At 38.9% G+C, this 23487-nt stretch overlaps 1 protein-coding gene across 5 annotated transcripts in view; it reads left to right on the forward strand.

Annotated features, from left to right (window-relative positions):
- GRPR (gastrin releasing peptide receptor) overlaps positions 1-22476 on the forward strand; it is a 138799-nt gene extending 116323 nt beyond the window's left edge. For 4 of the 5 annotated variants that reach the window (XM_039339881.1, XM_039339882.1, XM_039339879.1 and 1 more), the window contains 3 exons: positions 9173-9524; positions 20289-20683; positions 22194-22476. In XM_039339881.1, the coding sequence (XP_039195815.1) occupies positions 9173-9524; positions 20289-20683; positions 22194-22239 (793 nt within the window). In that variant the 3' untranslated portion in view covers positions 22240-22476. The remainder of the gene's footprint in view (positions 1-9172; positions 9525-20288; positions 20684-22193) is intronic. The other variant, XM_039339878.1, reaches the window with a different exon arrangement.
- Positions 22477-23487: the final 1011 nt, after the last annotated feature.

The following is a 23487-nucleotide window of genomic DNA, read 5'->3' on the forward strand; positions in this document are numbered from 1 at the left end:
TATCAGAGAATGGCCATCTAGAACAGACATAAATCAGTCTGTGGTTTGAGAATGACCAAGATGTTTTCTTTTTTTGTCACAGCTGTTCTCTGTTATTAAGACATTGAAGGTCACCAAAAACAAATTATCTTTTCCTAGGCATTGTCAGTTCCTGTACTGAAGCAACTACTATATTTTCATCCACCACTAAATATCAGCATTAGTTTGTTTGTCAGTTTCAGTTTTCAAAATAAACAATTGTTTTCTTCTATTTTCATGATTTTAAAGGGAAATCTTAACATATTCCACCAATTTCAAACTTATCCAGATTTAGGTCTTATATTCATTTCATTTCAGTATATTTCTGTCCCCACTTAAAGGTTTAATTTTCTGCTTCCGTCTGTAGGAGGGTAGGACAAAGATTCCCCTCCTTCTCACTTTTGGAGGCTTTTTGCTTCTTGGGGTTTTTCCCCTCCAGGAAATCAATTATCAAGTAGAAGAGAGAAAATCACTGTTCTTACCCAGTTCCAAACACATTGTTTATAGTCAGCTTAAAATAGTGCTTTTGGGCTTTGGCTGCTTGTAGCTTGAGCTAGACTCTGAAGCTAGCCTCTTTCCTGCTGGTTTCTGGAAGGCTTTTCCCAGACTGACCAGATCAACCGCTGTTTCTCCACACTCAGCAGAACTTCCCTCCTTTTTTATCGCCTCTATGGGGTGACGTCAGGCCCATTTAGGGTCCCCTACCAGGCAGAAATCATCTGTAGGGTGCGGAGCCCCACAATCCATCGGCTGCTAAGCTACTGCACAAAACTGGAAGCTACGATCCCAAATCCTTAATCTCTACCCACACCAACATGAAACAGCACCAGTTCAATGGAGCAACACAAAAATCACCCACCATGCTCGTGAGTTCATTGAAGCCTGGCACTCCACAAGAAATTCCATCAACAGACACATTGACCTACAACTAGCCTACAAACCCCTCAGAATCCAAATCAACCTTGTTTGAATTTGCAAATACGACCACCATGTTAAGTCAATGCCTTGTTGAAGAACTTTCCTGTCTTTAAGTTTTCCATCCTTATCCAAAATGTCTTTTTAAGTAACAAGTTTATCATAGTTAATTAAATTTGGGTAAGCAAATGCTTCCATTGTTGAAAGCCACTCAGGTATTTTAGTATAAATTTTATGTTTAATTCTCTCCCACTCTATAAGCAGTACATTCCTTGTAGCATGGTTTTGAAAGTTTATGTACTTTGTTTTTCCCGTACCACAGAAACTCATGCCAACCCGATTGTAGGTCATATCCCTCTAGATAAAGAAGTCTTTTATTTCTCAATGTAATCCATTCTTTCAGCCAAAGCAGGATAGCTGCTCGGTAATAAAGCCTCCAATCCGGAAGTCCAAAACCCCACTATCTTTAGATTCTTGTAACATTTTAATTTTAATTCATGCTTTGTTCCCTTGCCATATAAATCTCAATATTGTTGCATTATCAAAGAATTTCTTGCCCAGTTTTACAGGAGTTGTTTGAAATAGAAAGAGTAGTTTCGGTAAGATATTCATCACCATTGCTATTCTTCCTAACAATGACAATTGAAGATTTTTCCACTTTTCCAAGTCTACTTTTATTTGTTTCAATAGTCTTTCATAATTATCTTCTTTTAGTGTTGTATATTTTGATGTTAAATGGATACCTAAGTATTTAACTTTTTTAGCTATTTGAAGATTTGACTTTTTTACAAATTGGATTTTCTGTTTGTTAAGTTTTTTATTAGTCTTTTCCCTATTTATTTTCAGGCCGGCCACTTCTCCAAATTTCTCTATTATCTGTAGAAGTTTAGTAGCTGTTTCTAATGACTCCTCCAAAATAAAAACCAAATCATCTGCGAATGCCTGTAATTTGTACTTCTGTTCTTTTATTTCCAGTCCTTTGATTTCTGTATCCTGCCTAATGTTTCTAGCCAGGACTTCCAGTGTAAGAATAAATAACAGAGGAGATAGTGGGCACCCCTGTCTTGTGCCTTTTTTAATGTCAAAATTTTCTGTATAGTCTCCATTTAACAATATCCTTGCTGTTTGTTTATTATAAATTGCTTGAATTGCATTTGTGAAGTTTTTGCCAAAGTCCATTTCCGTCAACTGTTGAAACATAAATTGCCAATTTAAGTTGTCAAATGCTTTTTGTGCATCAAGAAATATCAGTGCCATCTGTTTCCCTGGATGGTTTTCATAATATTCCAAAACATTTAAGATAATCCTTAAGTTATTCTTTATCTGTCTTTTAGGCAAAAAGCCATTTTGATCTGTATGGATAAATTCAATCAGGAATTTCTTCATTCTTTCTGCCATTATTGAAGCAAAGATTTTATAATCCACATTTAGTAACGATATTGGCCTATAGTTTTTTATTTGTGTGGGGTCAGTATCTTCTTTAGGTATCAAAGTAATGTTGGCTTCAGTCCACAAATTAGGTATTTTTGTCTCTGAGAAAGTTTCATTATACAGTTCCTTCAAAATCGGACTTATTGTATCTTGTAGCACTACATAAAATTCTACAGGAAGTCCATCAGGCCCCGGAGTCTTATCTTTTGTCTGCCTTTTTATTGCCTCTGTAATCTCCATCATTGTTAGTTTCTCGTTTAGTATATGTCACGTATTCTTTGGAACTTTTGGAAGGTCAGCTCCTTTTAAGTAGTCCTCTGCCTTGTAAAGTATCTCGTAGTAAGCCTTGGTAATTTTTTTCATTACGTCATTGTGAAAATGTACCTTGCCTTTTGAATCTTGTAGCTTACTTATCATTCTTTTTTCTCTTTCTTTCTTCAATCTATATGCCAGCCATCTTCCCAGTTTGTTAGCATTTTCAAAAAAGTTCTGTTTAGATCGTTTGATCTGTTGTACCATTATATCCATCTCAGTTAAGTTTAATTTATGTTTTATTAGTTCCATTTGTGTCTTCAAATCTTCTTTTGTGAATCAGATTCCAATTTACTAAGTTCTTCTTTCAACTGGAGCTGTAGTTGTTTCTTTTCTTTGTTGTTTTTAGCAACATACATTATGGCCAAACCTCTAAAGTATGCTTTAGCCATATCCCACACATTTTGGAGAGAGGTTTCTTCTTTCTTATTTATTTTAAAGAAAAATTCCATTTCTTTTGTTGCTAATTGTAGGAATTCTTTTTCTTTCAATATAGATTTATTCAGCGACCATCTTAGTTTTTTCCTGGTTCCTTTCCAGGATATTTTAATTGGATTATGGTCTGCCCAAATATTAGGTTCTATTTCAACCTCTTGTATTATAGACTTCAAATCATAAGATGTCCATATCATGTCTATTCTTGACCAGGATTTATGCCTATTTGAATAGAATATATATTGTGGTCTTTCTGGGTTCATCTCTCTCCATATATCTTGTATAAGCAGTTCATCTTTCATTTTTAAAAAGGCCTTAGGTAGGGTATTTCCCCCTTTTTCCCTTTTTTGTAGCATTTATAGTCCCGTGTTGCATCAGCTATTGCATTAAAATCTCCCAATATACAAAGATTTTGGTGGTTTAAATCCACTAATTTATTATGTAGTTGCTGGTTAAACTGATCTTGCTTCTCATTTGGTGCATATAGTGCAACCATCAATATTTGTTTTTGATTTGACATAATTTCCACCATTAGTATTCTCCCCTCTTCATCAGCATAAACTTGTTTTGGATTCTTTTCTTTTATATAAAAAGCCATACCTCTTTTCTTTTGAAGTGCCAAGGAGAAGTAAAGCTTACCCATTTTTGGTTGTTCTAAAAATCTAAAATGTTGTCTCTTAATATGTGTCTCTTGGAGGCAAATTATGTCCATTTTCAATTTTTGTAGCCTAGTAAAGGTTTTTCTCCTTTTTGAGGGAGAGTTCAGACCATTTATATTTATTGAAAGAATTCCAACCTCCTCCATGGCTTCAGTTATATCTAGACCTCAGTCTTCTAGGAGAGCTTATCTGCCTCTGGTCTTTTGGTCTTGCATCTTCCTCTGATTGGGTCTTTTTGGGTTCTTCCTCTTCAGCTTGTTTAGACACTCCTGCAACAGTCATTTCCCCTTGTTTCTTGGATTCCAGAAAAGCTCTATGGTTGTTAAAAAATTCCGCTGCTTTAAGTGGAGTATCCAATCTATATCTTTTCGAGTCCCAGAAGATTAATAATCCTTCTGAGACCAACCATCTGAAGCTCAATCCTTTATCAAATAGTTTCCTTGTTAGGAATTGGTATTCTTTTCAGACTTCTCTTATTCTTCTAGGAATTTGCTTAAGAACTACTAGCTCTTTTTCTTTGCATTTCAGTGGTTGATCTCTTATTGCTCTCAGAATCTCATCTCGTGTAGATCTTTTGAGAAATCATACATGGACTTCCCTGGGAACTCTGTTTCTTCTAGCATAGCTTAAGTTAACTCTAAAGACCTGGTCTATTTCTGGATTCATTTGGGTCTTTTCTCTGCATGTAACTCACTCATCAAATCTAACAAATTCTCATCCTTCTCTTCTATTACATTTTGAAATCTTAAAAAATATGATGCTCTTTCCATCTCCACCATGGCCAAATTGTCTTTCAATTCCACATTAAATTGCTCCAATCTCTGATTCTCATCTTGCAAAAATTCTAATTTCTGATCAACTTCTACTGACTTATCTTCTATTTTTTGAATTCTTTGTTGATTATCTGTAATCGCATGTTGAAAAGTTTCCATTTTTTTATTCATTTTAATGAGATCATTTTTCAGATCTTCATAATTTTTATCCATGTCCTTTTTCAGGTCTTCAATGTTTTTAATTGAAGATGCCATCTGAGCTGCAATTGCTTGTAGTATTGCCTGGATATCCTTTTGTTGAGATTCTACTTTTCTTGTTGTAAGAATGTAGTAATTGATTTTTGAGGAACTGGGCTTGTTGAGGTCAAAGCAGGGGCAGAGGCACCCTTTCTCCCCCCTTTAGCCAAATTTGAATACTCATCTTCCAATTGTTGTGTTATATCATAATCTGCCAGGTGGCCCGATGGCCAATTATAATCCAAAACGCTCCTATTTCTAGGAGAGGGAACCAGATGTGGTTCAAAAGGAAAAAAGTAATTCCAGTAGGGGGTAAAAGGGAACCCCAAAAACATCCCCAAAAAGGGGGCAAACCAGCAAGGGGAAAAACTGAGCTAGTAATAAAAAAAAGCTAAGAAGAGGGAGAAGAGACTCCCACAAAAAAATATCCAAAAAACAAGGGAGAGTCCAAACAGAAAAAGGAGAAATAATAATAATAATTAAAAAAAGAAAACAAGGGGAAAGGGAAAAGGAGGCTGTGAACCAAAAAAGAAAAGAAAACAAACTGTAAAGGAGGATATCCAATTTATGGTCCAGCAAATTCTATTCAGGAACAGGGAAGAGAGCAAAAAAAAAAAAAACCCACAGAATTCCTTAATGTTCAATTCTTCTTGGGGTAAATCTATATTGTACATCCAGAGCCAAGCAAAAGAGAACAAATCAAAGAGAAAGAAAAAGTCTCTTTAAGTAAATCAAAGTCAGATAGGAATGTCTGGGCATTCAGCCAACTGTCTGGGCATTGAGCGAAGTTCCCAGACTGAATAAATAACAGCTGCTGAAGAACAAAGGGAAAAAAAACTTTCAGTGTAGCCAATGTAAACAATAAACAATGTATCTTTTCCAGGCATTTAAACAGGAAGAAGAAAAAAAAACTGTTAAAAGTGGAGAAAAAGTTTCTGAGGTTTTAGTGAGGGAATATAACTAAAATGGCTTTCCCCAGTAAAAAATATTTTTTAAAAAAAGAAAGTAAGCTTCCCAAGTTTCATTAATGCTTGAAAAAAAAACTTTAATGTAGTCCAAATTAGTTTTTTCCTTTGTAGTGCAGTGTAGCTTAAACCGCCGCTTCTGCGGGAGTGGGGAAAAAGAAAAAACTCCTCCCTCCTCCCTTCAGGCTTCAGGCAGAAGACAGGCTATTTCAGATAAAATCCACCTTCCAGATAAAATAAAAACATATTCTCATCCGGCTCAGCTGCTGCTATCAAACTCAGCTGTTTCTTTGTCTCTGATGATCAGCTGTTAATGGTGGATTGCATAAATGCGGTCCACCTTTCTTCCATTGGTTCCAGGGGCTGCTTTGACTTCAACGGGTCAGTTACTGCTGGCCAGCATTCCTCAAAGATTCACCCTTCAGTGGCCACCTCTCCAGGGTGGCATTTGGCCCAAACGGACCCACCAACAGAAGAATATCGGACCCAGGGAACAGAGAGTCGTTTCCCTGGGTCAAGGCTCAGTGATGTCACCGGAATGAAAAAGATGTAAAATCAATGGGATTTTACAAAGAACAGATACAACTTGATAAAATACTTTTGAAAAATCGAGTCGATATAAAAAGAGTTTATAATGCTTTGGTGGAATTGGATTCAGAAACAGAATTGGTTAAGGATTGTATGGTTAAGTGGGCTCAAAATTTTGAAGAGCCGATTCTATTAGATACATGGGAGATAATTTGGGTTAAGAATGTTAAGTTTACCCAAGCTCAAAATTTACAAGAAAATTTTTATAAAATGTTTTATAGATGGCACCTTGATCCACAAAAGATGTCTCATATGTATTCTAACTTACAGCCCAAATGTTGGAGATGTGGTTGTATGGATGCAACTTATTGTCATATTTGGTGGCCTTGTAGAAATATAATGGATCAAGATTATATATATTATATATTTTATATTATATATAAAATATATATACATTGCTTACTGGTGTACACGGCTTAGAGAGTGCTTGCACTTAAAGCGGTATATAAGTCTCATAAATAAATAAATAAATAAATAAATTTGGTGGAATATTCAAAATTTTTTTAATAGAAAGATAAAATTCACACCACAATTATTTTTGTTAGGTATTATTGAAGATTGTGATGGTAAAGAGATTATTTTAATGTTGAATTTTATTACGGCAGCAAGGTTATTGATTGGGCAATATTGGAGAAAAGACTCCTTGCCTAGCTTAGAGGAATGGTTTCTTAAAGTTTCTTATTTATCAGAAATGGCAAAAATATCGGCTTATCTGAAAGACCATTCACAAGAGAGATACAATTCTGTATGGAAAAGATGGGTAAATTTTGTTCAGAACAAATATGGGATTAGAAAGTATTATTTAGCTTTTGAATAACTTATTGTATAAAGTTGTTATGTTTAGATTTGTTGATTTTATTGTAATGGAGTTAAAGGGGTTTAAAAACTTTTTAGGATTTATGTACAATTTTTTGATGTTTATTTAATTTGTTATGTTTCTTTTGTTGTTTTTAGCTCTGTATTCAGCTCTGGGAAGGGGGGGTTGGTGGGAGGGGGAGGGAGGGAGAGAGGTGGGGAGGGATTTTATTGTAAAATGTTTATAAAAATTTCAATAAAAATACTTTTGAAAACAGACGAAAACTTGATTAAGAAACTTTATAAATTTCTTTTGAATTGGAAGATGGAAGAAGAACAAGTAAAAGAAACAATGATAGTATGGGCAAACTTTTTTGTATATTCTATAGATTTAGAAGATTGGCAAAAGCTTTGGGACAGAAATACTAAACTTACTAAAGCAGTTTCATATAAAGAAAATTTATATAAAATGTTTTATAGATGGCATATGACACCAGTTAGATTAGCGAAAATGTTTAAAAATGTATCGAATAATTGCTGGAAATGTAAACAAAAACCAGGCACTTACTATCATGTCTGGTGGGTATGCCCCTATGCAAAGAAATTTTCGTTTAAGATTCATATATGGCTGGAAAAGATGACCAAAATACAGATAGAATTTAAACCAGAACTGTTCTTGCTAGGAATATTTGAACTTAATTATATAAAAGAAAATGAATATTTAATATTACATGTACTGACAGCCACGAGAATAACATTTGCCCAATTTTGGAAAAATGAAAATTTACCTTCTGGCCAAACTATTATTACAAAAATATTAGAATGTGCAGAAATGGATAGACTAACGTTAGAGATTAAAGTGAAAGAAGACTCAGTTTATTTTAAAACATGGGGAAAATTTTATCAATGGTTAACAATACGATCTAGTGAGAAAGAAATGTGAAATTTAATAGGCTGAATGATATTTACTGATTAATTATTATTCTCATGATTATTGATATTTTTAGTGATTATATTTGTTTAATATTAGATTAATTACTGTTACTTAATATCTGTACCCGGACGATGGTCCGCTTGCTAAAGTGTTGAATGATTGTTGGGAGCAACCCCATTACTGTACGTATCCTAACCCTATCCCTCAACCCTACTCAATACCCATACCAAACCTATCCCTTTCTTACCCTTATAAAAATCTAATAAAATTTAATAAAAAAAGAATCCGAATCAACCACACAGCCAACCAGAGACAGCACTGACCCTCAACCAACCCATGCAAGCCCCCCCCCCACCAGCCATTCACCTCCCAATGACCCTGACTGATGTAACCTCCCCATGACAACAGTCATCACAAGATGCACTAATGACTCATACCGGACCCTCACTTGACACACCCACAGCAGAAGCTCTTATAAATAGAAGAACACTGACATCGCCTAAACTCTACTGAAGATGTTACCTAGCCTAGTAACGAAACATTCAGAAACCAACCCATAAGATTGGAGAACGAACCTTTACCCTTATCCTACCTGAGATACAGATATTTGCCACTATTGCAAACATCTAAACTATTATATGCAGACAGAAAAACATGTGCCACTGACAAGAGTAGATGCTTTCCTTTCAATGGAGATTAATTATGGCAAAAGAAAGGATTAACTCTTCCTGTTCATATTTGCAGCTCAAGAGTTTCCTGCAATTTTTATTTAATTTTTGAAAAATCTGCCTATTAATTATTTTTAAGATCCTATCCTCATCTCTAGTTTGACTTCTGCAGAGTTTCCATAGGAGATTTAGTGTCTGTGTAAATGAATGGCCATCATTCATGTTCAACAAAAGAGATACCACAATTCAATATACTGTAGATTCAAAGTCTAGGGTGGAGAAATGCAGCAGAAGGTGCAATCCTGCTTTAATATTGTAAGGAACCATCCCCCCCCCAAAAAAATTGTACTCATTTTATTAAAAAACCACTATTCAATATGATTCTGTCCTAGTAAAAATTCTCTGATCTGGTCAGTAACAGAACTCTTTCTCTTGTCTTTAGGTATAAAGCCATAGTGAGACCAATGGACATCCAAGCTTCACATGCCCTGCTGAAGATTTGTTTGAAAGCCACTACAATCTGGATTTTCTCCATGCTGCTTGCCATTCCAGAGGCTGTGTTTTCAGACTTGCGTTATTTCTATGACAAGGGCACTAATAAAACATTTATTAGTTGCACACCTTACCCACATACCAATGAACTGCATCCAAAAATTCAATCCATGGCTTCTTTTCTCATCTTTTATGTAATCCCATTATCTGTTATTTCAGTATATTATTATTTCATCGCAAAAAAACTGATTCGGAGTGCTTACAGTCTACCAGTGGAAGGAACTATTCAGGTTAGAAAGCAGGTATGTCATGTTTGATTTATTACACACATACACACCATCAAAATTACACAACTCCAAACTGAGGATAGTTTAACATGAAAACTATGCTGTATCCAGATACTCAGAATAGTTTCTTCAGTTCTATTGAGGTTCTGAACTATTCCAGACAGCATAGACAACCATCAAACACATTGAGATGACATCATTTTGGTGAAGGCTATGTCCTATCTTCAGGGCACAAGTCTGGAACAAAAAATGGATATATAGTTTTACCATATTATGCTTCTTATGCTTGATTCTCACCCATTTGGGATGCTGTAGGTTAAGTCTTCATTACATGTCCAATGGACATGTATTTCTCATAGTGCTATCCTGGGTTTCTCCCCCCCCCCATACTAATATGGAAAATGAATGAAAATGCGGATACATTAATCACTGATCCTCTTCCTTCCCACCAAATTATCTGATTCTCCCTTCATTTCTGAAAACAGTTCTACATTTGTCAACTTGCACTTAGTGCATTCTCCAAAGCTACAACTAATATTGTTGAGAAGAACAGGAAGAAGCTAAAGTACTCTGGGACTTCAGAATTCAAGCAGACAAGCACCTGCCACATAAAACCCCAGACTTAACAATTGTTGACAAGATAGATGAAAATGTCTGAATAGTGGACGTTGTAGTACCTAGCAGAATAGAAGATGTCTCTTGTTTTGAAGAAATTTCCAGATAGGGAGTGCAATTTCTATTTATGGTATTAGTCTCAGGCAAGAACTTAAAAAATAACCTCACAAATCACCCAGTTCTGTGCTACCATTTGTATGATAAGCTGGATTGGGGCATCTTATAATAGTATTTATTTGTATTTATTTTAGTTACTGTGTTCTTGTTTATTTCTGACTCCATTATTAATGTTTTTCTCTTATGCACACTAATGTAGATGAGATAGATAGATAGATAGATAGATAGATAGATAGATAGATAGATAGATAGATAGATAGATAGATAGGGGGGGGGGCAGAGCAGACAGAGATAGGGATAGACACAGTGATGGGATTCAGCCGGTTCGTACCACTTCGGCAGAACCAGTAGCTAATTTTTTGTTGCCCAGGCCCAGAATAGACTTCTAGAAGCGGCATCCACACAGAGAACTGGTTGTTCACATATTTGAATCCCACCATTGCATAGACATAGACAAATACAGATACAGATATATAGATAGAGATAGATATAGAGGTGATATTTCTCTTATTTGATATTTTATTTGTGTCTGACCTTAGGGCTGTAATACATTTGAACTGAATTGAATAGGAGAGAAAGAACTGGAGAAGAATGGCTGCAGGCCTTGGGTCTGGCTAGTCTAAAGAAAAGAAGAAATAGGGGAGACATGCTAGCAGTATTCCAGTACTTGAAGACCTGCCATAAAGAAGAGAGGGGATTCACATTATTCACCAAAGCACCAGAGGGCAGGATAAGAAACAATGGCTGGAAACTGAACAAAGAGAGAACCAACCTAGAATTAAGGAGAAACTTCCTGAACAGTGAGGACAATTAACCAGTAGAACAGCTTACCCCCAGAAATCGTGGGTACTCCATCACTGGAGATTTTTAAGAAGAGACTAGACAATTACTTGTCTGAGATGGTATAGGTTCTCCTGCTAGAGTAGGGGGCTGGACTAGAAGACCTCCAAGGTCCCTTCCAACTCTATTCTGTTCTAAATATCACAAAATACAAAGACTTGCAAATAGAAGTAGAACAACTGTGGTAAAAGAAAGCAAAGATAGTACCAATAACAATAGGCACCTTGAGTGCAGTTCCAAAAGATCTGAAGCACTACTTGAACACCATCAGCATTGACAAAATCACCAATTGCAAAAGGCAGCTTTACTCAGAACAGTTTATCTTGCAACAATACCTTTATCTCTATCAAACAACTACATTTGCCTATCTTAGGTCCCTCAGAAGGATTCAAATAAAAATCCCAATCCAGTGTAAACATCTGGCTGACTATGCTACTAACCATAATAATATATTATATACCATTTATCTTGCCTGAGTCCCAGAAACTTTGGGCAATTTGTGTTGCCTCTAGCAATTTTCCAAATTTCAAAAACCCTTCCAGCCATTTGGAGAGATACATGAAAAGCAGAAGAAGCATAGCTCATATTGTCTGACTGAACATTCATACCACAATCAAAATAGAATGGTTTTGCAAACCAGCAAATTATTGATTCAGTGAGAATGGTGATGGGTGTTGACTTCTTTGTTCTGGTTATTCTATTCCTATCTTTCATTACAGATGCATAAGGGACAATGAGATATGGAAAAAGAACTTTAGAACAGCAAGGAAGATACTGCTGATTTTCTCATTCCAGCAATTTTTAGTGATGCAAGAGCCAATATCCATATAGTAAAAATAGTTACCTAGCAGTTTGAAAGTTGAAAATTAATGTTAGACCCTATTTGCACTTTAAGTATATTTTGTATAAGAATGAATTATAAATTACATGCCTGAATGATTATTGGAAAATGGATTGCTGCTATTTTCAAAAGGACAATCATTGCCCATTGTTGGAGGGAAACTAGAATGAACAAGTTTCCATAGTACTTTGGCAACTTTATAGCCCCTCCCCCCTTTTTTTGCTGAGAGATGAATTGCTTCCATTGTGGCGATTTTTTTTTCCTCATCTCCAATTCTAGATGGAGTTACAAGATACAGTGTCATCTTCCAGCATAAATCCAAGATCTATAATTGCAGTGGCAGAACAATCACATTCACATCTCTTGCTTAATTCTCTTCCTTCCTTCCTTCCTTCCTTCCTTCCTTCCTTCCTTCCTTCCTTCCTTCCTTCCTTCCTTCCTTCCTTCCTTCCTTCCTCCCTCCCTCCCTCCCTCCCTCCCTCCCTCCCTCCCACTTTACATTGCTTTTATACTTTTACATTTCATTGCTGTAACAAATGTTCCACTTACATTGGGCTATTTGCCATATATCCAATTATATAGAAGGTTAAGTATGCATTAATTACAAAGAATTTTAACTCTAAACCAAAGGCTGTTAATCATTCCAGTCACTTCATAAATACTGGAATGGGAAAGACCAGAATGCTTTCATCCTTAGTATGTCCTCTTATATGAATCAATAAATTTCAGTGCTTCTGAGTCTGTAAACATGTCCATCACACTTAGTAGCATTCATATAATACGTTACATGGTATAATATATTGTCCAGTATTACTTATATAATACAGTACATGTTTGGCTTATGAAGCCCTTTGTTAGCTATCTGGATAATATGGAATGATATAATCTAGCACCCTATTTTTAACTACTATAAATATGTGATGGAACATGCATTTGGGAGACTAAAAATATGTTGACCTTATGTAGGTATTAATTAAAAAGAAAACTGCAAAAACCAGAATTCTGAAAGCTGCTACAGATTTTCTATGTTGTTATTCCTACCAATGGTTGGCTAATCACTGGCAGCTTTTGTTTTCTTACATATTTTGAGCCTCCTTAAAAAATTAAAAATGTTTCTACTTGTTTAATCAGCTGGTTCTGAGTGCTGGTGTCGGTTAAGGGAGAAAGTGTACATAAGTCAAGAGAGTCAACTCACTATTCACCATGCTTTCAATGGAATCAACTTTCAATGGAAGTTGTTCCCCCATTTTGCTGGAGAATCTTCATTTCTTCACAGCTACATGAGCTTATTTCTCATCATGCTTTATAGGCTTCAGATTAACAAATGTTTATTTCTATTAATACTTATTGCATTAAGAGAAGAAGCTGGTTTGATAATGGTGCAAGAAGAGCTAGGTCTTTCTTGCACAATGGCACTGTTGAAAGAAAAATCTTCATCAGGGTCCAATCCAAGCCGGGAATAAACCAAATGGAGACTGCTTTAGAAAGAAGGTTGTAGTTTATTGAAGAGCAGAGCCAGAGAGAAATGTGGCTCTGGGAAAGCTGACCACATGTAGCTGGGAGTGGAGGGTTTTTATACCTTCTTGGGGTTTTGTGTTTGAGGTTGTTTCCTGTTCCTGTGGCATGAACTTTGACCTGAGCTTTGGAGCATGTCCCTTTGGTATTCTGATGGTGGTGGGTTAATCCTATTATGTCCTAAAGGTAATGTTTTTAGAGTTTGGGTGGGGGAATGTAGATTTTAGGGGTCTTTGTCTTTCTAATTTCATCAGCTCCAAGCTTCCTGGGCCCAAACTTTCTGAATAGGATTATCAAATCTGCATTTCTACAGACCTGGCCTCTGCCTACTTTCTGTTGGTGCTATTAAGAAAAGCTGGGCCTGCTTTTCTGCCTTTAAGATCCTTTGGGGAAATATAATATTCTGTCCTTTTTAATATCCCCCCAAAATATTTCCTTCTCGGGTGGGGACTTCCCACAGCATCTTTGTCATTATGTTACATACCACATTAGCCATCAGGGTTGTTATATTCATAACTGTATGCAGTACTTCGCTTTCACATAACCATTTTCAAAAATAGTTATATCTCTGAGGCTAGCAGAAGAAAGTATTATATCTCAGTTTAAAAGGACAAAGGAGAGTTTTGCAATCCTGAAATTTATGACAATAGACCTTGGTTCGTGTAGTATCTATCCTCTGAAGTGACTCTTAATTGCTATGTGGGAGTCTCTTTAGTGTTCAGTACTGACCTCATCCCCAATAGCATTCTTTTGTTCAAGACAGTGCATCAAGTAGGAAATGCAACCTTGAACAAAAGAATACCAGATAAAACAAGAGGGAGATGAAAATCAAATCAAAATGATCATAGTTGCATTATACTATATATACCTGAGTGGATACAGGGCAAGGATAGAACAATTTGGGGCAGTAATTGCTCATAATGCCTATAAATATCATAAAAACCATATGTAAAAAATAGTTTTGAACTCTTAACTTCAGGAAAGGCTAGCATACTGTATATGAGAAATAGCTAGCGAGGACTTATAAATTGTAAATGACTATTGTTCTGTTCTGTGCGTTGGTAAGGCATTGAGACAAGGCAGGAGTAATAACAGTTGTTACTTTATTAAGCTTCAACAGAACCTCAACAGAACCACCAACAAGATGGCGTGGATCTCTTTTATACCCTTTTGCAGGGACAGCATCAGCCAATAAATGCAATGTATTTTTCCCGCTTTGCGTGTACGCAATAGGCTGGAGACAGCCTGTTTGGCCCGGACAGCCATGTGGTCTGCCTGGCTCTCTCTGCAGCTTCCTGCACCTATTCTGTTAATCACAGGCCCAGGACATAACACCCCTCCCCTCTTAGTTAAAAAAAAACAGACAACACTATTTTTTAACTACTCCAAAGTTATTCTTTTGAGTGTGTTCTTATTTCTAGAGAAATACTAGGCCTGCCCACTTACAGACAGGAATCTTACATAATCTTTTAAGAACTTTGGAGGGCCTCTGGCCTGCTCCAACCATCTCAGAGCTGCTGCAAATGCCAAGTCTGCAAGCTCGCCTGCCAGGCTTGGCAGACTGGGACTTTGAGGCCCAGTTGATATAGGTGAACCCGCATCTTGCGGGTAGACCCAACCCTTTGTCCATCTGACTTCAGCTGGTTCTTTCTGGTAAGCCCAGACCAGAGTTCCTTGGTGGGGTGGAATTCCCCAGGTCCACAAAAGACCCCTGTTGGAAGCACTGTCCTGTAGGCACAAGGCCTGCAGTAGGTATGGCATGAAAAGCCGGTTGTGTGCAATATCCCATGGACCCAGTGCCAGAGTCAGGAGCCGCCTTGTTGGCAAAACCCCTATTTGCAGAGTGCAAACCCCTGCTTTCGCAGAGAGACTGAGATCCACGATCGTGATCATGGTCCTCCTCCCCCCCGAGAGCAGAGTCAGGAGCGAAAGGGTAACTAGGTAGCCTCCATCGCAGCTGGTCAATGTGCTGACACAGCATGCGACCATCTTCCAAGGCCACTTTGTATGACAGTGGCCCAGTGACTTTGCAAACCACTGCTGTCACCCAGAGATGTCCCCATCCATAGTTCCTTGTCCAAACCAGATTGCCCACCTGTAGTCTCCTAGTGCCCACAGCTGTGACACCTGTGAAGCCACCCGGTCTGGGTGCAATCTGTCCAGTTTGGTAATGAGATGGTGACCCCAACAGAGTTCAGCTAGGCTCTTGCCTGTAGCTGTGCAAGGTATGATGCAGTGGCAAAGGAGAAAATCAGCTAACCTGTAGTGCCACCTCCTGTGAGTGAGCCTCTTCAAGGCATCTTTGGTTGTGCGCACCATGCGCTCAGCTTGGCCGTTGAAAGCCGGATGAAAGGGTGTTGAAGTAGCATGATGAATCATGTTGGCTTGCAAGAAAGCCTGGAACTCTGAAGAGGTGAATTGTCGGAGACAAGTACATCTGGCAGCCCATGAGAGACGAAGATCCCTCTCAGCACCTGGATGGTCCTGGCAGTAGTCGTAGTGGACACTGGAATGACCTCTAGCCATTTACTGTCCACAACAATAAGGAAGAATTGCCCCTGAAAGAGGCCAGTGTAGTCGATATCAACCCTCGACCAAGGAGCATGTGTGTCCTCCCACTTGTGTACAAGAGCCTGTGGCATTTCAGGCCTAGACTGTTGGCAAACATGGTACCCCTGGACCTGGGTCTCAATCTCCTTATCAAGCCCAGGCCACCAGAGATAGCTGAGTGCAAGAGCCTTCATCCAGACTATGCCCGGATGGCCCTCATGCAGAGATTGCAAGACTCTAGTCCTCAATGAGGTTGGGATCACTACCCTGCTACCCCACAGGACACAACTCTTAAAAGTGGATAGCTCATGCTTCCTTTTCTAGAAACTCTGGAAATTAGTGCCAGGACATGTGTCAGGCCATCCTGACAGCACCCAGTTCAACACACGTGTTAGCGTGTGATCAGTGGCTGTTTTTGCAGCCACATCCCCTGCATTGATGGGAGACTCAGGCAAATCCTGGATAGCCAGGATGTGGTTACCTGGAGCAGGATCAGATTCTACAAGCTGTAGAGGTAACCTACTAAGGCCATCTGCATGGCCCATTTCTTTGCCTGGTTTGTGAACCAGGGAGTAGTCATATGCAGAAAGGAAAATTGACCACCTCAGCATTCTAGGAGAAATTATGTGTGGGGTTTGCTTGTTTGTTGTGAACAACCCCAGCAATGGCTTATGGTCTGTAAAGACCGTGAAATGGTGACCATACAAAAAGTCATGGAACCTTTTTATGTCAGCCACTATGGCCAAGGCTTCTCTGTCTATCTGTGGGTAATTACACTCCACAGAAGTCAGAGTCCTTGAATAGTATGCTACAGGAACTTGTGTTCCATCAGCCTTGATCCCATAAGGGGATCCATCGCAGGCTATACACACTAGCAGCTGCTCATTGAAATGAGCGAGAACAGCATTTGAAGACAACAATGCCTTGACCTCAGCAAAACTCCTTTTGTGGACTTTTGTCCACTTACATGGAGCCTGTTTGTCCAAGAGCCGGTGTAATGGCTCTGCCACTGCAGCTTTGTGGGGGAGGAAGAAATGATAAAAATTTAGAAGCCCAAGGAAGGCTTGAAGCTCGCTCTTCAACTTGGAGCCTGCTGAATCCTTTGAGCTTAGATTCAGCAGGATGGATGCCTTCGGCATCTATGCGAAACCCCAGGAATTCAGTGGAAGTTACTCCAATTTTGCATTTTTCCTGCTTGAGCTTCAGCAGCAAAATGGACCAAAGCCTTTCAGCCAGGTTTTCGAGTGATTCCCCAGCGATGAGGACACATCGAAGTAAAGACAAACTCCCTGAATGTTACGGAGCATTCACTTCATCGCGCTTTGAAAAATGCCAGGGTCTATGTTAACCCCGAACTGCAGTCTTCTGACTTTGAAAGCTCCCCAGTGCCTTACGATCATCTGGGCCTCCGTCATTGCATCATCAACCGGTAGCTGTTGATAGGCCTGAGCCAAATTAAGTTTGTCGAAAATTCGGCCTCCTTTAAGTGAGGCCAAAATGTGGCTCACCACAGGCACCGGATAAGAGTGCTGCTGTAACGCTTTGTTTAGCATGCATTTATAGTCAGCACAAATGCGGACTTCCCCATTGGCCTTGAGTGGGGTGACTATGGGTGTTTCCCATGGACTGCTATCCACAGGTTCCAAAATACCTTGCTGTAGCAGTTTATCCAGCTCGGCATTAATCTTTTGCTTAAGCGCAAAAGACACCCAACAAGGCTTAATCCTAATCGGTGCAATGGAGGGATCTAACCGCAAAGCAATTGGAGGCCCCTTGTATGATCCTAGTTCTGGGCTGAACACATCAGCAAACTCCTTGCAAACTTCTGCAAGGTTGGCTGTTTGCACGCTGTGTAGCCCAGTCACGAATCCCAAGTGCCTCGAACCAATCGAGTCCGATTAGACTCGTGCGGCCACCCTCAACCACGACGATGTCTAGAAACCCCTTGAAATGCTTATGCTGCACTCTGAGCATGGCCTCCCCTCTCACACTGACTCAGGAATTCTGGAAGTCAGTTAAAATAAGATCCGATGGCCTGAGTTTAATTCTCTGGCCACTCCTTTAGCAGATCTGCTTGAGGGTTTTCTGGGAAATGATTGACAGAGCTGAACCCATGTCCAGCTCCCTGCAATTTGACATCAAGACACAGCTTCTTTTTTAATGGCCAGTGAGCCCCTGTTCTCAAAACGCTCCTGCGGGACGTGCAGAAGCCCACCCTATTTTGACTAGGGACCCTGATACCTTTCTGAGGCAACTCTTCCGATGGATGGTCTTTCTTGCGACCCAAACAGATGGCTATGTGGCCTTGCCGGCCACACACCCAGCAAGTAGCAGAGCGAAAACGGCAGTTGGAGTGCTTGTGGCATTCTCCACATCCAAAACACCGAGGGAATATAACTGCCTTGTCAGACCCCTTGTCAGCTCGCTCTTGGGGCCTTCTCTTTGCTGGCTGCTGCAGACGGTCGGCCTCATTTTCGGAACCAGTTCAGATACCTCTTGAGCAACCTCTTGATGGATGGAGCCCAAACTTGTAGGGTTCTTGGAAAGCTGCAAGGCCTTAACAACTCCCGCTGCTTCGTCAGCCGTGATCTCCCTTAGCGCATCTTGGAAGGAAACGTCTTCCTTCGCAAAAATCTTTTGTTGCAGCTCTCGACTCCTCAAGCCAAAAACTAGCTGATCACGCAGCCATTCTTCTAAATCCTTGAATTTACAGGGCCTTGCAGCTTGCCGTAGAGCAGCAATAAAGTCCACAGCAGACTCTCTTGGATGTTGGGCCTGCTGCTCAAATGCATGACGCCATGCAATCACCAAAAGGTTTGGTTCAAAATGCTCTCTTAACATTTTCTTAAGTTCAGCATAAGCGATGGATTCCAACAGTGCTGTGGCGAGCAGATTCTCAGCAATATCAAATGTCTCTTGCCCACAGACACAAAGTAACGTTACGGCTTTGAGTCCATCCTCCTGAACTTGGTTTACCTGAAAATAGTTTTCTACCTGGGCAATGTATGAACTCCAACGTTCAGGGTGCACTGTATCGAATTTGGACAGACGCCCAATCTTAACCATTGCTCCTCCTTGGTGACCTCATCAACACCTTGTGCTGCTCCGGCTTGTGAAGGGGTTCCAGAACGAATCTTGCCGAACTCTCCTCCAGCATTTTCATACTGACAGGCAGAATCACACAAGTCGAACTTCCCAGCCCTTCGGCTTCCGTGGTCAGCCTACTTTTCTCTGCAGCACGATCCCACCTTCGTCGCCAATGTTCTGTTCTGTGTGTTGGTAAGGCATTGAGATGAGGCAGGAGTAATAACAGTTGTTACTTTATTAAGCTTCAACAGAACCTCAACAGAACCACCAACAAGATGGCGCGGATCTCTTTTATACCCTTTTGCAGGGACAGTGTCAGCCAATAAATGCAATGTATTTTTCCTGCTTTGCACGTACGCAATAGGCTGGAGACAGCCTGTCTGGCCTGGGCAGCCATGTGGTCTGCCTGGGTCTCTCTGCAGCTTCCTGCACCTGCTCTGTTAATCACAGGCCCGGGACATAACAACTATGGTGGCTTTTTCACAAATTCTGTGAGTCTTTTCACTATGGAAAAGTAACTGGGAGTCAGCTTACCCAGTCAGTGTGCTCCCAATTACTTTTCCATAGGAACCTCTAAACATAAGTGGAAAAAATACTAAATCATATTATGATTTGGTGTAATGCCTAGTTTTTGTGTCAGGTTAAGATAAAGACTGTGATCACTAAACATACTGAACTATACTTACCCTGCCCCTTGCAGTAAAGCTTGGCATACCATATAATAGCAGCCAATAAATGACTGATATGAGGGTTAGCATTTGGTCTTGTGGCATATAATGAGATTTAATGCAGAAAACATGGCTGCTTCTTATGCTGAGTATCAACTAGTAAAAGTTAAAATGGAGCACTAATTTCAAAAGTTAGCCTGAATCAGATTATGTAGACCTCTGCCTACATAATTGCATTATAATGTGGTCCTAAAATACAAGACATAAAAGCCATATTTCTATAAGTACTTGGGTGGGATTTCAAATGGTTGTAATCGGGTGCAGAGCATGAGTGATATTTAGAATGACCAATTTCAAGAGAAAAGCCATTCTTTAAGAAAATACATAAATGAATGACCCAAGAGAACTGGAAGTCAGTGTGAGCATCCATGTATAGATAACTAAATAACTAGATAACTAAAACTAAACTAAACTAAACTAAAACTAAACATAGGGTTCCATCTTATCTTTGATGTTATTGACCTAAGATCTCTTTTTTCTTTTCAGATGGAATCTCGGAAACGCCTCGCCAAAACAGTACTAGTTTTTGTCTGTATCTTTGCTTTCTGTTGGCTCCCTAACCACATCATCTACTTATATCGGTCGTATCATTATTCAGAGGTGGATACATCAGTCCTGCACTTTATCACTTCTCTTTGTGCTCGAATATTGGCATTTATTAACTCTTGCATAAATCCTTTTGCCTTGTACTTGCTCAGCAAAAGTTTTCGGAAACAGTTTAATCACCAGTTATCTTGTTATAAAACCCGTCTTCTCATTCGATCCCAGAGTACAGCCAGAAGTACCACCCAGATGACATCTTTCAAGAGCACCAACCAGCAGTCCATGATCACCTTCAGTTTTATTAATGGCAACCACAACTGCCATGAAGAAAATGTACAGTATGCATGAAATTAATACTTACTGCAAGTGTTTACTAGCCATTGTTGCCTATTTGTATGTAGTCAGCAACAAATGTACATATGTACATAAAGAAATAGGTCAGTGACCAGACCATGAACTAGGCAGTGTACAAGAAAAAAAATTAATGCAGACTTAAACGGCTGTCGATACCTGCTTTTTGTTTTTATGATTTTGTATTATGCTGGTCCATTTTCATTCACATTTTGATGCTTTGTAGATGTGAAGGGACTGCAACATCTGGCATTCCCACACAAGCCAGGAATTCTGAGAGTTCAAATCAAACATATTTGGAGGGCCCCTGTTAGAGAAAGGGTGGTCTAGCATAGTGTTTCACAACTTTGGCCCCTTGAAGATGTGTGGACTTCAACTCCTAGAATTCTGCAGCCAGCATGACTGGCTGGGAATTCTGGAGGCTGAAATCTACACAACTTGAAGGGTCCAAGATTGGGAAACACCTCTCTAAACCCAAACAAAGGCAGGGGGCTTAATGAAAGAAAATAATTTCAGAGAAACTATTTTTGATATAGGAAGCTTTGGACTTTATTGCTGAGATGAGCCTGTCCCTCACTGGGTTTTCTGTGATGTACAAAAAACAAGCACAGGATTCAGTGCAAACCCAGCTTTTTAGTCCCTTCTGAACTGTTCTTCTTAGCTTTCCCACTCCTAGTACATCACTGGTATTTAAATTCTCTTTTTTAAAGTGGAAAGTCAGTGGGAGCTTCAGGACAATCTGAAGAACTCTAAAGGCCAAGCAGAGCAATGCCAAGCACTTGCATTCAGATAACAGATAAATGCAGTGCATTTTTTGTAAAAAAAAAAAAAAAGGTGCCAGAACTCACACATGTCATACAAACACCTTGCCTACCCTACAAGGTTTCATCCAAAAAGGGTGCTGGAACTCTGTTCTGGGCATTCTATGACAAAAAAAGCCCTGGATAAATGTGTACAGCATGAGATTGTTCTTCTCCCTTGGGCTGATATCTTACAGAATCTCTACTTCTCCATTTGTCCACATTCAAGCTTAAGAACATGCATTCATAGTTCTTCACTTTCTATATTAAAGAAAAGTAAGCTAGTTTGCTAAAGGAAAAGCACCATTCTCTTCAAAAGAAACATGTTGAAACCTCTTTAGAGTCATGTAACTAAGTGGAAGAGCTTTATTATTATTATTTAGTTTTCAATTCAGTTCAGTCTGGGAAGGACCTAAGGACTGTTAAGGTAATGTCTGAGTAGATAGGCAGTTCTGAGTAGGGTGGTTTTTTGCAAAGTCAAAATATTCAGATCTAATAAGTTCAAAATTTATGTATCTAGACAGCCCTGTGGATATTTGTCCAAGGACTCCTATTACTATTACAATCATTGATTTCTTCCTCTACAATCGCTCGACTTCAATTTGCAATTCACAATATTTCATTTTTTCCTGTTCAGTTTGTGCATCAACTGCTTTGCAATATCAATGAACCAGACTTTTTTTCTTTTTGACAATAGTGATGTCAAGCATGTTGGGGCCAGATGTCTATCTATTTGGATCTGAAAGTTCCACAGGATCTTGACCTGTTCGTTTTCAAGAACTTTGTCAACTTGGTGTTTCCAGTGACTTTTCAGGCAGTATTAATTCATGGTGTTTTTAAAAAAAGGTGTAAAGAGAATTGAATTTACTTGGGTTTGTCTCACTACCTTTCCCCCATCTGAATGCAAAAGTATATTGCATATAATTTGAATGTGAAAAGGGGTGCCAATTCAATAAATGGAAGCTTCATTATGTTTACAAGTGTATGCATTTTATCATATGTGGGATGGAGTGTGGGGAGAATAAAGCACTGATTTCTCCAAATGTCATAAAGTTTTTATAAAAATGTCATTAGCCCATGCATCAATGGTATCCAGATAAGTCATATTGTTCTGTATATATGTTTCTTTATGGTGAACAAATGTAAAAGAAATCTCCATGTCTTCCTTACATTTTCAAAAATAGACTATAGTAATCATGTGACTACTGCTAAAATCTCTACCATTTTTCTTCATTGCAGCATTATACTTCCAGATGATATAAGTAATATAGTTGCAATGTTTTGATATTAATAGACTCAAAACAAATAGAAATTCCAGATTTTGCAATGACAAAAACATTTTCAACATCTGGCATGTATTTTAACCAAAAAGGATGAAACAGGATGGAGAATAGCTAGCCTAGAGCTCGTCTTGTTCTCAGTTTGATTCCCCAGAGGCAGATTAGTCATGGGAAAAGTATTGACAAGACTTTCAAAAATAGTTACTGTTCTGTTCGCAAATCCAAGGCATTTAGACAAAGCGAGTAACACAAAAGCAAGTCTTCTTTATTGCAAGTCAGCAACAGAACAGTAAATAAAATGATGCACAGGCATTTTATAGTCTCCTTGCAAGGACAGCGTCAACCAATCAATGCAAGGCTGGTTTCGCGCCTTGCGCATGTGCACAAGGCTGGCAACAGCCTGTCTGGTCCCAGGCAACCATGTGGTCTGCCCGGGACTCTCTGCAGCCTTCCTGAGCCTGCTGAGCAATTCAGCAGGCCCAGGACATAACACCCTTCCCCCCAGGATAAAACAATAAGTAACCCTTACTGTTATAGCAGCAAACATATACATGTGTTCTATTGGCATTTGTTATTGTTAAACACATTATGCCTGCACACAGGCAGACCCAATCTTGCATTTTATATGTACAAGAATACAGCAAAAAGTTTAATACACTGAAATATAACACCCCTTCATTTGAGTGTTTGTTTTGCATTTTAAAGAACTAG

The sequence above is a fragment of the Crotalus tigris genome, unplaced genomic scaffold (assembly GCF_016545835.1).
Source record: "Crotalus tigris isolate CLP2741 ecotype Arizona unplaced genomic scaffold, ASM1654583v1 scf7180000017740.3459589, whole genome shotgun sequence".
NCBI lineage: Eukaryota > Metazoa > Chordata > Lepidosauria > Squamata > Viperidae > Crotalus > Crotalus tigris.